This window comes from Dipodomys spectabilis, unplaced genomic scaffold, assembly GCF_019054845.1.
Source record: "Dipodomys spectabilis isolate Male_0828 unplaced genomic scaffold, ASM1905484v1 ptg000225l, whole genome shotgun sequence".
Taxonomy (NCBI): domain Eukaryota; kingdom Metazoa; phylum Chordata; class Mammalia; order Rodentia; family Heteromyidae; genus Dipodomys; species Dipodomys spectabilis.
This window is the reverse complement of record NW_024870902.1, coordinates 5,025,392-5,041,892: the sequence shown is the minus strand read 5'-3', so window position 1 is coordinate 5,041,892 and position 16,501 is coordinate 5,025,392. Positions and strand designations below refer to the sequence as shown.

The following is a 16,501-nucleotide window of genomic DNA, read 5'->3' as shown; positions in this document are numbered from 1 at the left end:
GCCATGGATAAACAGGTTTACTATGGCTGCTGTCTAGGGCTCGGATTCCTTTTCTCCACCAACCAGAGATTAAAAGGGCAGAAAAGTGTTTAAAGCAGACAGAGTTATTTGAAAACAGAAGAAACTATGAAAGGAACAGGAAAATAGACTCCTTGTGCAAAGAGGGAGTCCTAGGGCCAGAAGTCCACTGTTTCTCACCATGTAGGACACCCTAAAAAAGACAATCTGACACTCATGTTTTTTAACTTGTAAATATATATATACATATACATATGCAAACTTACACATACATATTGAAAGCGACAGAGCAATTGAGGTGAAAATCAATATCTTTTTGCAAAAGTTGTCGTAATTGGAAGACATTACCCACAAAACAGGTAGAGCATGTAAGTTCTTTTTGTAAGATACAAGAATGTAGCCACCCAAGAGAAAGAGCCGGAAAAGGGAGAAGGACGTTCTGGCAGTTTTGAGTGCCGAGAAGAGCTCCTCACTGCCAAGGAAACCTTACCACTGGCATGAATACAACAAAATAACTCATGAGCAAAATGAAACTAAAAAGACAAAAAGTGAAGAGGATGGAGATGTGGCTCAGTGGGTAGAGGGCCAGCCAATGAGCAAAGCATCAGGTATGGAATTTAAGTTCTGGTCTCTCAACAAAAAAGAAAGAAAGGACAAAAGACAGAAAGGAGAGAAAGAAAGAAAAGAAAAGAAAGAGAAAGAAAGATGTAAAAATGCAATACTAAAGTATTTCTTATTAGCTTCAAATGGAAGATTATTTTGGCAATGGCCAGCTACCTATCAATCTAACTATGACCTGCCTGCACCCTTGCCACAATCCAAAATACCTTAGAATGCAACAACAACAAAAAAAAAGACCTGTTTTTTGATTCCTAAAGCCTGTTTTTCAGGTGTTGCATAGTGGGATGCTAGTACTAATTTTTAAAAATGCTTTTTCTCAGGCTACATATAGTTCCTGTGTTAATATGCTGTCTTTATTTCCTTTAAGAGTTTCTTACTGTGGGTTCTTTTTAATAGTTTCACCAAAGTGTGTCTAAAGGTAGATTGAATGTTTTCCCCCTCCTTCAGGTTAGGTAAGTTTCTTGAATGTTAGAGTTTTTCCTAAGTGTGTTTCCCCAGCTCTGAATCTACTTCCTCTTAGAAGTGTTATTGTGATTATATGGGTTTTTCATTCTCTTTGAACTTTTTTTTTGGGGGGGGGGGGTCCAGTCGTGGGGCCTGAACTCTGGGCCTGGGCGCTGTCCCTCAGCTCTTCAGCTCAAGGCTAGCGCTCTACCACTTGAGCCACAGCGCCACTTCCAGCTTTTTTCTTTTTGCTTATGTGGTGCTGAGGAATCGAACCCAGGGCCTTAGGCATGCAAGGCAAGCGCTCTACCACTGAGCCACCTTCCCAGCCCCTCTCTTTGAACTTTTTAACTTCTCCTTCCTATTTTCATCTGCTTTATTCTTTCTCTGTCTTTTCCCTTTTTTTCCTGCAGAGCTGGGACTCAAACTCATGGTCTGTGTAAGCTAGCAGTCAAGCTATTAGCATGAGCTATATCTCTATTCTTTCTCACCATTCTCTTTACCTGCTTCTCTCCCCTGCTGTTAAACCTGTTGCAGGAATACATTTCAGATGGACCAGGGTTGAGCAGATTTAACCCAGAAAAATCAACCTTTACGTGCTCAAACTGGATAAAATACATAGTGTCACCTCTACCACATAATGTTGGTATAAACAGGTCATGGGACTAGTTCAAGTTCAAGAAGAGGAGAAATACACTCCAAACTCCACCTCTTTATAAAAGAATAGCAAAGTCACATTGCAAAAGATGGAAAAGAGCCTAACAATCATTTTAGAAAGTCCCATCTACACAGCTAATTTATCTTTGCAAGTGGAAATAGTGTGCTCAGGGAAGGCCTTCAAAGAAATTTTGGAACCTGGGCACCAGTAAGTACCTCATGCCTGTAATCCTATCTTACTCAGGAGGCTGAGATCTGAGAATTTTAAGGTTCATAGCCAGTCAGCACAGGAAAGTGGATGAGACTCTTATCTGCAATTAACCATTAACCATGTAAAGATGAAAGGGGAACAGTGGCTTAAGTGGTAGATGATGTAGAGATGAGGTCCAAGAGCACTGGAGCAGTGAGATCATGAAGCCTTAGAAGCACCCGGCCGGCTGGGTTAAAAGAATTTCAGTCACTCATCAAGAGAGCTAGTGATTGGATTTTCTGCCTGTGGAAGACAACTGTCCATTGCCAAAGCCTTCCTATTAAGTTCAGGTGCTTAAAAATGAGTGAAAAGGTTTTGCTTTTTGTTTTTTAACTCTAAGCTTCCCCACACTTGTTTCCTAAATTCCTTTGTGATAATTCTGTAAAGAAACCTGGTTGTGGACAACTCTGCACATAGCCTCTTGCTACCCTTGCTCTACTAGTATGGTGTCTAGATACATGCATACACACGCACACATATATACAAGTATTATATATGTATGTATGCATGTCTGTATATAAAATAAACTGCCATTTCAGATACTTTGTAGATGCTTACCTTGCCATCTCCTGAAAATATCATCTCTTTCAGTTTTACATAGGACCGTTGATAGTTTTTTTTTTTGGTTTTTTTTTTTTTTGGGTCCGGTCGTGGGGCCTGAACTCAGGGCCTGGGCGCTGTCCCTCAGCTCTTCAGCTCAAGGCTAGCGCTCTACCACTTGAGCCACAGCGCCACTTCCGGCTTTTTTCTTTTTGCTTATGTGGTGCTGAGGAATCGAACCCAGGGCCTCGAGCATGCAAGGCAAGCGCTCTACCACTGAGCCACCTTCCCAGCCCCTGTTGATAGTTTTTAAAACAGAATATTTCCAAGGAAAGTTATGATTTTTGTTAGAATACATCTATCTTAGAACAGAAACTATTTGTAGAGGCCTGATGGTATGTGCCTCTAATTTCAGTACTCAGGGGCAGAGGCAGAATAATTACAAGCTGCAGACCAGCTTGGTAAGAACCTGTCTCAAAAACACCAAAAATAAATCTTAAAAAAATAAGTAAGTAAATAAATATGAAAAATGCATGTTCAGAAATGATTGCATGGCATTTGATCTCTTGTTTTTTTTTCAAATTTTTTATTGTGATTAAGTGATTACATAATTTCCCAAATTTCACAGTATTGTGGGATCATGATGCTCAGTTAAAGTCACAAACACATTCTAACTTTCCTGGAGCAAATTGTCTATCACGTTCTATAACATTTATGAGTTCTATGAGCTTTGCAATACAGTTATTTCTCCCACATCGGGTGAGATGTACATTTCTTTTGTTTTGCATAGCATCAGCTGTTCCCTCTTTCCCACTTGCTCCCTCCCTCCCATCGCTGCCATTGAGTTGCTTAGTTCATTTTGGTCAATGTCCAGTGCAGCTGATGGGTCCCGCTGTTGTGTGTTTTTCCCTGATTCCCTCTAGTTCTATATCGTCTTCCTGGTTCCCCTCTGGTGTTCACATATATACCATACAGTGATCAGCACCATGGGGTTATTTAGTAGTGATTCGACCAGATGAGTGGAAGTCCTTTGTTTCTTAATTGACCTCTGTTTTTCAGGAAAACTTTTAAAAGCAGAATATATCCTCAGCAGTCTCATAAGCAACAATGGGGCAACAGGTGAGAACATCAATCCTCACAGTGATTTATCCCCAGTCCTATCAGATTCTAATATATGTGTGTGTGCATATATATATATATACATATATATATTATTTCTTGTCAGTCATGGGGCTTGAACTCGGGGCCTGGGTACTGTCCCTGAACTCTTTTGCTCAAGGCTAGCAATCTACCACTTTAAGCCACAGATCTACTTCTGGTTTTCTGGTGATTAATTGAAGATAAGAGTCTCATGGACTTTCCTACCCAGGCTGGCTTTGAACCACCATCCTCAGATCTCAGCCTCCTGAGTAGCTAGGATTACAGGCGTGAGCCACCAGCAGCCGGCTCCTTTCTAATTTAATCACAGCATAATGACCTAATCCTTATTCTACACTAGATGTTCACAGAACTACGTAGAACTGGCTTTGTACTGATGAGTTAGGTGACTTTTGGTCAAACATCTGTGTTTCTGTTTCTCTGATTCCAAATACAAGGCTTGAGTCTGTAATTCTAGTTACTCAGAACCATGATATAGAGGATCATGGGTCAAGGCCAGGCTGAGCAGAAAAGTTTCTAAGACTTCATCTCCAAAATAACTAGCAAAAATCTAGGGCTGGAAGTGTAGCTCAAGTAGTAGATCACCACCCATGAGCAAGCAAGTGATGTGAGTTTGATCCTGAGATCAAACTCAGTATTGGGAGGGAAAAGAAAGGATCGTAATAATTACTAATATCATATATATGTACATATATATGTACACATATGTGATTTATGATATTATATACATATATATGGATATATGTATGTATATACATATACATATATATATGTATATATGGTTTGGTTTACCAGATTATTTCCTTAGTAACTCCAGGCATCTTCACCCTACCCCCACACCCCACCACCCCCACCCTGCCTTTTTTTTCTTTTAGGTACCTGGCAGTACAGAAAAGAAAGTGACAAGATCCTGGTTCAGTCCGTCTGCATACAAATCAGAGGGCAAATTCTGCAAAAGCTAGGTACTCACTCCAACCCTCCCCTCCAGTAACGGTGCACTTACAGAGTCTGGCTCCAAGACTTCACTACGGAATTTTCTTACTGCATCTGGTTAAATTGTTGATACTCACTTCTTTTAGTTTCCTCACTGGAGAGAGAATAACATTTAGGATTCTAGGAGCGGAGCTGGATGTGGTGCTTATTCTGCTAGTTGGGAGACTGGACCCTCTGGGTCCAGAAGTTCAAGATGAGAGGGAGCAGCCACAGCAAGGCCATACTAATAATTAAGAAATTAATGATAGATAGATAGATAGATAGATATTAATACAATTTAAAAATTCTCTCTAGCTTCATTAGAGAAATTTACTGTTGTTTATTGTAACAGTTAACCTCAGGTCCCTCAGTATTATTCTTAACCTCTGACTCAGCTTTGCAAGAAGTTGAATTATATAGACATTATATTATATATACATGTTATATATAATATAGAATATTTATTTAATATATAATGTATATGAATATATATTAACTGCTTCTCTTTCTCTAGTTTTTGTGATAATGATAATGAGGTTTGAGTTTTCATCTTGATGCATGCCTCTAGCTGCTAGTAGCACTTGCTTCTAAACTCATCAAAACCTAGGCCTGGGAAGGTGGCTCAGTGGTAGAGCGCTTGCCTTGCATGCCTGAGGCCCTGGGTTCGATTCCTCAGCACCACATAAGCAAAAAGAAAAAAGCCAGAAGTGGCGCTGTGGCTCAAGTGGTAGAGCACTAGCCTTGAGCTGAAGAGCTGAGGGACAGCACCCAGGCCCAGAGTTCAGGCCCCACGACCGGACCCAAAAAAAAAAAACAGAAAAAAACCTCTCACTTGTTCACTCCTTAGGGTAGTCACAAATTTTTCAAGCAAAATTTACAAGCCATAATTATGCAAACTAACAGAATTGAAATTTTTAAGAGATGTCTTCTAAAACATGAAAATAACTATATATACTATGATAGTATATTATATGCAAATTTTAGAATAATTCTTAACTATTCACCAGTGAAATGGAAAAAAATTATCAGTATTGAAACAACTGAAAAAACAAATTGTGTCAATGTAATCCAGCCCTGAGTTTTCTTTTTTTTTTTCAAATTCTTTATTGTGATTAAGTGATTACATAATTTCCCAAATTTCACAGTATTGTGGGATAGTGATGCTTGGTTAAAGTCACAAACACATTCTAACTTTCATGGGGCAAATTATCTATCGTGGTCTATAAAGTTTATGAGCTCTATGAGCTTTGACAATACCGTTAAATTTCTTCCACATTGGGTGATATGTACATTTCTTTTGTTTTGCATAGCGTCAGCTGTTCCCTCTTTCCCACTTGTTCCCTCCCTTCCATCGCTGCCATTGAGTTGCTTAGTTCATTTTGATCAATGTCCAGTGCAGCTGATGGATCCAGCTGTTGTATGTTATTCCCTGATTCCCTCTAGTTCTGTGTCCACCTCCTAGTTTTCCTCCAGTCAGCCCTGAGTTTTCTTAACAAGATGCAATAAACCTTTTGTTTTTGTTTTTTTGTCAGTCTTGGGGCTTGAATTCAGGGCCTGGGCACTGTCCCTGAATTCTTAAGCTCAAAGTGAGTGCTCTACCATTTGAGCCACAGCAACACTTTCAGTTTTCTGGTGATTTATTGGAGATAAGAGTCTAATGGACTTTCCTGCCCGGGCTGGCTTTGTCCAGGATCCTCAGATCTCAGTCTCCTGAGTAGCTAGGATTACAAGCATGAGCCACTAGTGCCCAGCTTTTTCTGTTTCTTTTCTATTTTTTCTTTTCATTCTCTTTCTTCCCTCTTGTGTGTGATGATACTGGGGGCTTGAACTCAGGAGGTCTATCACAGCTCCACTTCCAGATTTTAGCTAGTTAATTAGAGATAAGCGTCTTCGATTTATCTGCCTTGGACTGGCTTTGAACTTGAATCCTCAGATCACAGCCTCATTGTGTGGCATGGATCACAGATCTGAGCCACCAGCAAGATTATTTTCTAACACAGACGTTATAGACATTAGCTGCTTTCTCTCTGTCCCATATTGTGTTTTGTTTGATTGATTTTAGGCATGTGGTATGAAGCGGCAGAGTTAATATGGGCCTCAATCGCAGGATACTTGACTCTTCCTCAGCCAGATAAAAAGGTTGTATGTCTAGTGTGTCTTTTTTCTACTTTCCCACATTTATCCTTAGGTGATTATCTCCTAATAAAACAGTTAAGTTGACCATTTATCAATTTCATGTTCCTATTTTTATTTACTTCATGAACATAGGACCAGGAAAATACATTAACTTCCTTTTGTCTCATTCTTCCTGACTCACAGTTACACTCGTCATATACCCAGTGTTTCTATAATCATGTATTTGCCTCTTCTGCTTCATTCACTATTTTCCTTATCATATATTTAGCCTTCCCCTAATTCTAGAGCAAAGTTGGGTTGAGCATGATGCTGTATATGGACAATTGTTCTTCTTAAGTTAATAGTTGATGTAGCATCTTTAAGAAATCAAAAGGCAAACCTTGGCTTTCCGACTGGGCATTTTCATTCTCTGTAATTTTATGGGAATATTCTCCTCATTGTCTGAAGCTGCAGGATATTTATTCCACTTCTTAGAGCTGTGTCAGCAGTGTTCTGTCTACAACATGGATTGAATGGAATATGAGCTTTCTTTCTTAGGCCCATTATTCATCCTTAGCAGTATGGACCAGTTAGTGTAGACTTAATGAAACCCAACTAAGAAATATCATTGTTTCCAGTTGGTCCATAAGCCAGTGACATCAGTTCTAAAGCATTTTCCAGATCATAGCAATAATAGGGTAATAGGCAAGTGGTTCAGGTGGAAGGTTAATCATTGCCTTTCGGCCATAAATAAGAGCAATAGTCAACTCTGAATTCTAGTCTGATCCGTTTGTTTTCCCTTACAGGGCATCTCCACATCCCTTGGTATCTTGGCAGACATCTTTGTTTCCATGAGCAAGAATGATTATGAAAGGTTTAAAAACAATCCACGGATTAACCTGGTAGTCATTGTTTGTCAAATATATGGTTCATAATGGTGACAAAGCAATTCGTACTGTTCCTTTATACAACTGTCAACATTACTTTTGGTGCTGGTTAGTCAATTACTTTCCCAGGAGAGTGGGGGTAGGGAACACATAAGCTCGCCTAGAATAATGTAACTAAACCTATCTAGCACCTAGTAGAAAATCAGTCACACAGCGGACACTTGAAAAAGTCCTAGTGAATGAATGAATATCATCAAAGTGATTTTGAGCTCCGTTTATTTCTTTTCAAATGATCGCAAAATTCAGCATCCAAACTTGGGCCATCTTGATGATAGAGGAATTTTGAAACCCTTTACCATCTATTCAAATCATGCATCAGTCATTTATTCCAATATTCTTACCCTTAATAGTAATGACTATGAGTATTTATTTATTATCCTACTGCTCAAAAACCATGTGGCTATCCACACATACCTTATAAGATAGAACAGAATGTATCATTCCTACCTTACAAAAAATGTCATCCATGGTCTAGAAAACTAACAAACCTCTAGTTTTCCCAGCTAGTAGGAGAAAAATCTCAAAGCAGAACCTGGAGCATTGACAATAACATTGAACTCTGTCCAGGCAGCATTGAAACTGAGATTCTTTTCATATCATATCTACTGCCCCTTTATTAAATACCCAAAAGTAGTAACCTACTCCACATTAGTGTAACAAGCACACCTTGCTCTTAGTCATATGAATCTCATGGAGTTACTATTTCTATTCTCAAATGAAAACAAAAAAGTTATGTCCTTTGTTCAGTGAACTTGTTACTGATGATGGTTCAGAATTAGAGATTTTTAAGTTAGACACTAGTGATTCACACCTGAGTCCTATCTACTCAGGAGGTTGAGACCTGGAGGATGACAGTTCGAAGCCATCCCAGGCAGAAAAGTCAAGAACACATTAGACTGGAGGTAGGGCTCAAATGGTAGAATGCCAGTTGGGAGGGCTTATAAGCCAAGCAAGCTTCTGACTGGAGCCCTGGTACCACATTAATATTAATTAATCAGTCACAAATTTCCAGTACCTCTTGAATCCCTTTTCCACTTTATTTTCCCCCAGAACACTTACCACCACTTGATACTATCTATTTTACTTACTTTGTGAGTAACAGTCTCTCTCTGTCAACATAGTAAGCTCACTGTCCATCTCCTGATCTCAGAGTCTACAACAGTGCCTGTCCCATGGAGATACTGACTAAATGAACGAATCCTCAAGAATAACACTGAAATAGTTGATTGGCGTTGCAAAATGTCGTGAGAACCAAGAGTACCACATTTTTCAGAGAAGCCAGAAGCCTGTCTGGCTTACTTTGCACATAGTAGCCCTCTTTAGAATGTAGATGGAGGATGCAGGTGGGAGGGAGATGCTGGGAGAAAGAATAGTCAGTGTTCTGGAGTTTTTAATCAAGACCCACTTAGTCTTGCTTAGTGTTTTCTGACAGGTTTCCAGTGAGGAGTAAGGAATCCTTCAGAATCTTGACAAGTAAACAAAGACATTTCATCACACGATTTTGTTCATTGATAAGTAATAATTGCTGATTCCTTTCTTCTGTGTCTCGCAGGGCTTGCTCAAGGAGTTTGATCACCAATTGCTGTCGGCTGCAGAAGCCTGCAAGCTAGCAGCTGCCTTCAGCGCCTACACACCTCTGTTCGTGCTCACAGCTGTGGTAAATAGACTGCGGCTCTCCTGGGGCCCCAGCCCCTGGGAACTCTAGCAGGCAGCCAGGGGGAGGGAAAGGTGTCACTCTAAAGGAGATTTGGACCTCATGGTTGGCGATTGTGCTAAGACTCAACCTGGAGAAAAGAGCAGACAGTCAGAATGGCCATGTCTTTTTGGTAGCTAATTCAGCCCAAGTGTATAATGTTGCTTGTTCTAGAACAATGGTTCTCAAGCCTGGCAACACAGATAATAGCCCAAAGAGCCTTTTCAAAATACACATTCCTAGACTCTACCCTAGATCTATTAACAGCAAATCTCTGAGACTGGTACACTGAGAACTCTTTTATTTTGAAATACCATTAGCCTTCCACATCCAGAGGTTCTATGTCTACAAAGTCAACCAACCTAGGATCAAAAATATGCACGCGCAAACCTCAGTAATGCCCACAAATCCACCATCTTTAATCAAAAAACATCAGGAGTCAGTCAATGATGGCTCACACCTGTAATCCTAGCTTCTCAGGAGACTGGGATCTAAAGATCATGACTCAAAGCCAGCCTGGGCAGGAGAGTCCATGAGACTCTTGTATCCAATTAACCACCAAAGATCCAGAATTACAGCTGTGACTCAAGTGGTAGAATGCTGTTAGCCATGAGCAAAAATGCTCAGGGACAATGTCCAGTTCCTGAGTTCAAGTTCAAGACTGGTGCATGCACACACACACACACACACACACACACATCATAAGCTAGATGGTAGCTAAAGCTAATTTCTTACCCATTCGTATTAACTAAGTACTTACATTCCAGGCCATTCTTTCTATTCTTCAACAGGTCTCGGTGTTTGCTCATCTTCCTTAGACTATTTGTGGGCTGTTTCATTTCCTAAAATATTTCTAAGGATTGTCCTCTAGCAATGGAAAGTTTGTCCTGGTTCACTTCCAGTTTCCCATTCAACATCTCATTTTGCATTTGGTATTTTCTTTAGAACATCCGTGGCACGTGCTTGTTGTCATTCGCTAGTTCTAGTGACTGCCCTGCAGGCATGAAAAATGCGTATCTGTGTGCAGCCAAAGAGGCCTTTGAGATTGGCCTCCTGAGCAAGAAACATGATGAGCCAGTGACTGGCAAACAAGAGCTTCACAGCTTCATCAAAGCCGCCTTGGGTCTCACCATAGTGCACCGAAGACTGCACGGAGAGACGGTGGCCGTGTGTGCTGCGAATGAACTCTGCCTCACAGCCATGGGGAAGTTGTATTTCTTTGGCACTTCCTCCAGAAGTCAGGACAGAGAAGCCCTCTCTTGGGAAATCATGACTGCTATCAGCCAGGTGAAGGATCTTTTCCATGTCCAAAGTTTCTCAAATTTAGATGACAGATCTTATGTTCCAGAGAGTTTCAAGAGTAGATTGGATAAACCGATCTTGCATGGGCAAGTGGATTTCCAAAAAATCCTCGAGGCCTATTCACAGCACCATATTTCAGTGTGTGAGGTTTTTGAAAGCAGCTGTGGAAGCAAGAAAGACCAACAGAAAGGCACAAAAACAGGAGTCTGTGTCACTGCTCTAAAAACAGAAACAAAATCCATGGATACAATGAGTATGACACAAGACAACCCATGCTCTCAAGAAAGCAGGGGAATGAACTCCTCCATAATGGCTGAGGAAGGTCGGGAGAGGCTCAGAAGGGCAGAAAGGAGAAACTGGACCCATTCTGATGCATTCCGAGTCTCCCTGGATCAAGGGATGGAGACTGAGACTGAGCCGCCTGACCGGAGCAATGGGAGGAGAGATGTTTTGAACAAGTCCCAGAGTGACAGCCAGAGCTCCAGTTCTTGGAGCAAGTTCTCCGGGCTTAGTTCTTCTACGAGCTGGGAGGAAGTAAATTACCAAGTGGAAGATAAGTCCGTGAGACAAGAATGCAGCAAAGAGGACCATCTTGTTGATACTCAGTGTTCTACTGCATTGTCTGAGGAGCTGGAGAATGGCAAGGACAGAAAACCTATGCACTTATTGTCTCCACAATCTCCTGATCTCTCTCTCCAGGTAACCAAAGTTGACCATTTAGAGGCTTCTCAGAGTCAGCTACACACACCGATGCCCCTGACAACAACAACAAACACTTGCAACACCACAAACACTTGTCTGGCCTCTAGCCCTGGATTATTAGAAGCAGGACAAAACAGTATCCCGGAAGTCAGACCTGAAGGACCTGGAAGTTCTTCAGCTCACTGCAGACCTTCAAGCACTTCCGTTTCTTGCCTTTCACTTGGTAATGGCAGGTGCAAGTACCTGACCAGATACCCATCTGTCCAAGAAGAAGAAGAAGCTTTTGAAAAAATTGATGTTTTTCCAAAGCCAAATGGTGACTTCAGAAACTGGCACAGGGAAGAGAAGGGAAAAGAACTCACTGCAAGATTCAAAGGCTCTCTATTTACAGAGAATCCGTCCTGGATTGACCCGGAAGAAGAAAGAGCTGAATGTACAGAAGATGGGTCCTTAGGCTTCCGAGCAGTCATGGGCAGTGCTCAGGGCAACCAATGCAGGTTGGTGTCTGGCTCCTTCAGTCCTCATTGCCCTGCTCAGAATCTTGACTCAGGAAAGAATGGTGGCTCAGTTGAAGATCAGAAAATTGACCCTGATGCCACAACAGAGGATGAGGAGGGTCAGCTGCTTGCCAGCACAGGTGTCTGCTCCATTGGTGAACATGGACTTTGTAGACCATTCATGATGAGGCAATTCTCTGCTCCAAGACCTGACACCCTCAAATCCTGTCTAAGTGGGAACGCTTCCTTCCCTGGCATCAGTGAGGACTGCACCACCACGGAGGAAGGGAAAGAAGCTGTAATCCCGCTCAACTGCAGCCAGAACTCCAGCTCAGCCCCTTTCTGGTGGCTGAAATCACCTGCGTTTTCCAGTGGTTCTTCAGAAGGGGACAACTCATGGTCCTTTCTAAAGTCCAGTAGAAGTTCTTCTGTTTCAGTGCCAGGAATCACCAAGGAAGAGACCCTGGAGGCTCGAACCCTGCAATCTGATGACTTTGAAAAACTGCTGGCAGGAGTAAGACAGGATTGGCTACTGTGGAGACTGGAGGATACAGGAGTTTTTAAGCCCTGCCAACTCCAGCGGGCACACAGTAAGTACCATGTTTTTGGGTGGCACGGCTTCATGGAGCATCTATGTTTGGGGGCTTCTGAAGAGCTTGTATAGCTCACTTAAAGCTCATGAAAGTAACACTATTATCTGTGAGCACATAGTGAAAAGTGTAGGTTACCTGCCCCCTCCACTTTTTGTGTAAAGGATCCTAATGATTGCCAAGAATAAAGATTGGCTCAGGCCACCATAAGATATTGGAAGTTTTCTATACGGTCACATTAGACAGAAAGGGAGCTGGGAATCTCAGGGGATTTGAACAAAACTAACCAACTTGTTTTGCACTCTCCCTTCCCCCCCCCCCCCCTCCGCCAGCCCTCATTCTAGGAGGATAGCATCCTGTGGCAGAGATTTTCATACTTGTCCACCCTAAGCAATTTCTTGCCAACCCATGAATCTATCAGGCTACATCTTGCCTTAGTTTGTTTGGCATGCTATAGCAAAATATCATTAACTGGGTGGATTATAAATGTGTGGAATTTGTTTCTCACAAATTCTAAGAATGCTAGGAAGTCTAATGCTAAGAGACAAAAAGTTTGAGTGTCTGGTAAGGGTCCACTTCTGGTGCATAGATAGAGACTTTTCTGTGTATCTTCCCAAGGTGGGAGGGGCTGGGGACTTCCTCATGATGCATTTGTCTCTCCCAGAGAGCCCTCCCTCCCAATACCATTACCTTTTAGGTTAGGATTTCAACATGTAAATTTTGAGAAGACCCAAATGTTCTGAACACAGCATTCTTATAGTTGCAATCAGTTGTGACTTCTACCAAAATCAGGAGGCTGAAGCCAGTAGCTCAGTGGTGAAGAAGCTGGAGAAGGACAAGTTATTCTTTTAAGCCCAGAGAATCATATGTAACAGAATTATTCAAATAAGAAAATTGTTCAAAAGTGTGTCTCAGAAAAAATTAACTACATGGATTACTAAGCAATGGATACTAAATAGTAATTCTGTGTGTGTGTGTGTGTGTGTGTGTGTGTGTGTGTGTGTGTGTGCTGGTACTGGGGCTTGAACTCAGGGCCTAGGTGCTATCCCGGAGATTTTCTGCTCAAGGCTGGTGCTCTACCACTTGAATCCAGTTTCAATCTAGATTTTTGCTGGTTAATTGGAGATAAGAGTCTCATGGATTTTCCTGACTGGGTTGGCTTCAAATCTCAATTCTTAGATCTCAGCTCCTGTGTAGCTAGGATTACCGGTGTGAGCCACCACCTCCCAGCTCTAAGTATTAATTCTTACTTTTAGCACCAAGTGAGAATTCCTTGGAGATCTTTCATCCCAGAGAACACATCCAATAGACCTGGATCAGTAATGCCAACATCAGTTATTTTAGGAGCTCATCCTTGCTGATCCAATGTTGAAAACTTCTGCTTCAAAGTACTCCAGCGATTTGCTCATGGCCTTGACGTCAGATCAAAACACAAGATCAGGTCACCACTATGAAAACTAATATTCCCTAGTAGTAGCATTCCCCTACTACTGTAAGGTGCTACAATTTTAAAATCATATTTCTTATAGTTAGGTAATTGCTCTATTGATATATACTGTTAGTGTTTGTCAATGTATGGATGAGAAGCGCAGTAGAGGGAACCAATTCCAGAAGTTATGGGAATAGAACAAGTGGAAAAAAGAACTCTTTCTTGTCTTTTCTCTGTATTTGCCACCCTCCCTGAGTGTGGAGGGGACAAGCGGTTCACCTTCCATTTCCATCTCAGCTTCTTCTGATCACTCAATCCTGTTCACTGTCTCCCCAACCCAACTATTTCCTTCTCACACTTGCGGGTGGTCTTTTAAGTATTTTGTCTCCTGAGTCTCCCATTCTTCCCTTCACTATCACAATCCAGACACCAGAGGTCTTTGTTCACTGAATTTTCACTTGGGCACCAAATTACATCCCTTTATTAATGTCCCTTTTGGTACATTACCTGAGTTATGTAACTGTAAACCTTTATAATAATAATGAAGTATAACTCCCCCAAAAAAAGTTCATGTAGGTCTTCCCCTAGAAAAAATGTTCTTCTGCTTAATGATCTTCTTTCCTTTAGCATGGAGACACTCCTTCCTATCTCCTCTTTTTCTTTTTCAATTGAATTCACATCTTTGTACAGCAGCTATAGGGAGATGCTTCACTATGTAACTTAGGATCTCTGATGTTGTCAGGGGTCTATTAGGTAAATTATTTGTTTCCCTCTGATCTGACGGAACAATGCGAGGTTCCCAGATCATAAGAAATTTATGAGTATTATTCATAATCTGACATCTTTCTTTTTTATTTTCAGATGCTCTTTTATTAAAATATTCGAAAAAGTCTGAATTGTGGACAGCCCAAGAAACTGCTGTGTATTTGGGTGACTATCTGAATGTGAAGAAGAAAGGCAAACAGAGAAATGCTTTTTGGGTTCATTATCTTCATCAGGAAGAAACTCTGGGGAGGTATTGTAAACATTTACGTCACCAGTGGAAAATGGGCTAAGCTTTCCCACAGCTAAGTAACCACACAGGAAGTTCTGAAAAATGCTGAAAATGCTTTAAAAACAAAAAGGTCCGAATACAAACTCTTTTCATCTGTATTATTAATTAATGATAGTGATCATGCCTTGAAGACCCTGTTCTGTCAGCCACGCTGCTGCATGTTTTGGGTCGTACACGATTTCAGCTTTCAATCTGCCAGTACTAGAGTTTGAACTCAAAGACTTTGTGCTCACAAAGTTTGCTTGCTCATCTGATGCTTTACTGATAGAGACATGCCTCACCCCTGCATTTGGTTGGTTATTTTGGAGATGAAATTTCATGGTTTTATTTAATCCAGGCTGGCTTTGAACCATGATCCTAGATCTCAGACTCTTGGGTAGTTAGCATGAGCCACTTGCCTTCAATGTGGGAAACATTTTGAACATCACCTGTAAGATAAGAAAAAAGTCAGAAAAATATGTGGAGGTCATGAATGAAGTGAGTTCAGCTATGTTTGTCACTATTCACATAAGTGTAGAGATAGGCAGCATGAGGGAGCAGCAGTAGACAAAAGTTACACACAAAGGGAGTGACCAAAAGCCACTCAGATATACTCAGCAGTGGCTACATCCTTGACAGAAAGGTTGTTGAACATCTCACTCTCCAGAGACAAGTGCCTGTCTGCTTTGCCATCATTCTTGGTTAATTTTTTTTGTCTTGGTCGGTTCATGAGTCATGAATTCTGGGCCTGGGCGCTGTCCCTCAGCTCTTCAGCTCAAGGCAAGTGCTCTACCACTTGAGCCACAGCACTATTTCTGGTTTTCTGGTGGTTAATTGGAGATAAGAGTCTCACAGAGTTTCCTTACCAGGGCTGGCTTTGAACTGCTATTCTCAGATCTCAGCCTCCTGAGTAGATAGGATTACAGGCGTGAGCTTGGCTGGTTAAAATTGTTAAATAACAACTCACCTGAATATTAGTGATACCGTCCTTGGGATTGAGCCCTAGCTTTTATTGTTGTTGTTTTCATTTATTTCTTTTTTTTTTTTTTTTTTTTGGCTGGACGTGGGGCCTGAACTCTGGGCCTGGGCGCTGTCCCTCAGCTCTTCAGCTCAAGGCTAGCGCTCTACCACTTGAGCCACAGCGCCACTTCCAGCTTTTTCTGCTTATGTGGTGCTGAGGAATCGAACCCAGGGCCTCATGCATGCAAGGCAAGCGCTCTACCACTGAGCCACCTTCCCAGCCCTTGTTGTTTTCATTTATTTCTGTTTGTTTGGCTTGTTGTTGTTGTTGTTTTCTTGTGCCAGCACTGAGGCTTGCACTCAGGGCCTATGCTCTGTCCCTTAGCTTTATCATTCAAAATTGATGTTCTACCACTTTTGCAACAGCTCCACTTCCAGATTTTTGTTGGGTAACTGGAAATAAAAGACTTTCCTGCCTCTTTGGCTTCCAGTTACAATCCTCAGCTTTTGGCCACCTGAGTGAGGCCTAGTTTTGTACTATTTATAAATTTTGAAGACTTATAAGTCAAAAAT

At 41.4% G+C, this 16,501-nt stretch overlaps 1 protein-coding gene across 3 annotated transcripts in view; it reads left to right on the top strand.

Annotated features, from left to right (window-relative positions):
* Positions 1-16,501, top strand: part of Alpk1 (alpha kinase 1) — an 86,088-nt gene that overhangs the window by 50,604 nt on the left and 18,983 nt on the right. For all 3 annotated transcript variants that reach the window (XM_042697608.1, XM_042697606.1, XM_042697607.1), the window contains exons 6-12: positions 3,590-3,649; positions 4,564-4,650; positions 6,723-6,799; positions 7,582-7,677; positions 9,275-9,379; positions 10,361-12,506; positions 14,797-14,950. In XM_042697608.1, coding sequence (XP_042553542.1) covers positions 3,590-3,649; positions 4,564-4,650; positions 6,723-6,799; positions 7,582-7,677; positions 9,275-9,379; positions 10,361-12,506; positions 14,797-14,950 — 2,725 coding nt within the window. The remainder of the gene's footprint in view (positions 1-3,589; positions 3,650-4,563; positions 4,651-6,722; positions 6,800-7,581; positions 7,678-9,274; positions 9,380-10,360; positions 12,507-14,796; positions 14,951-16,501) is intronic.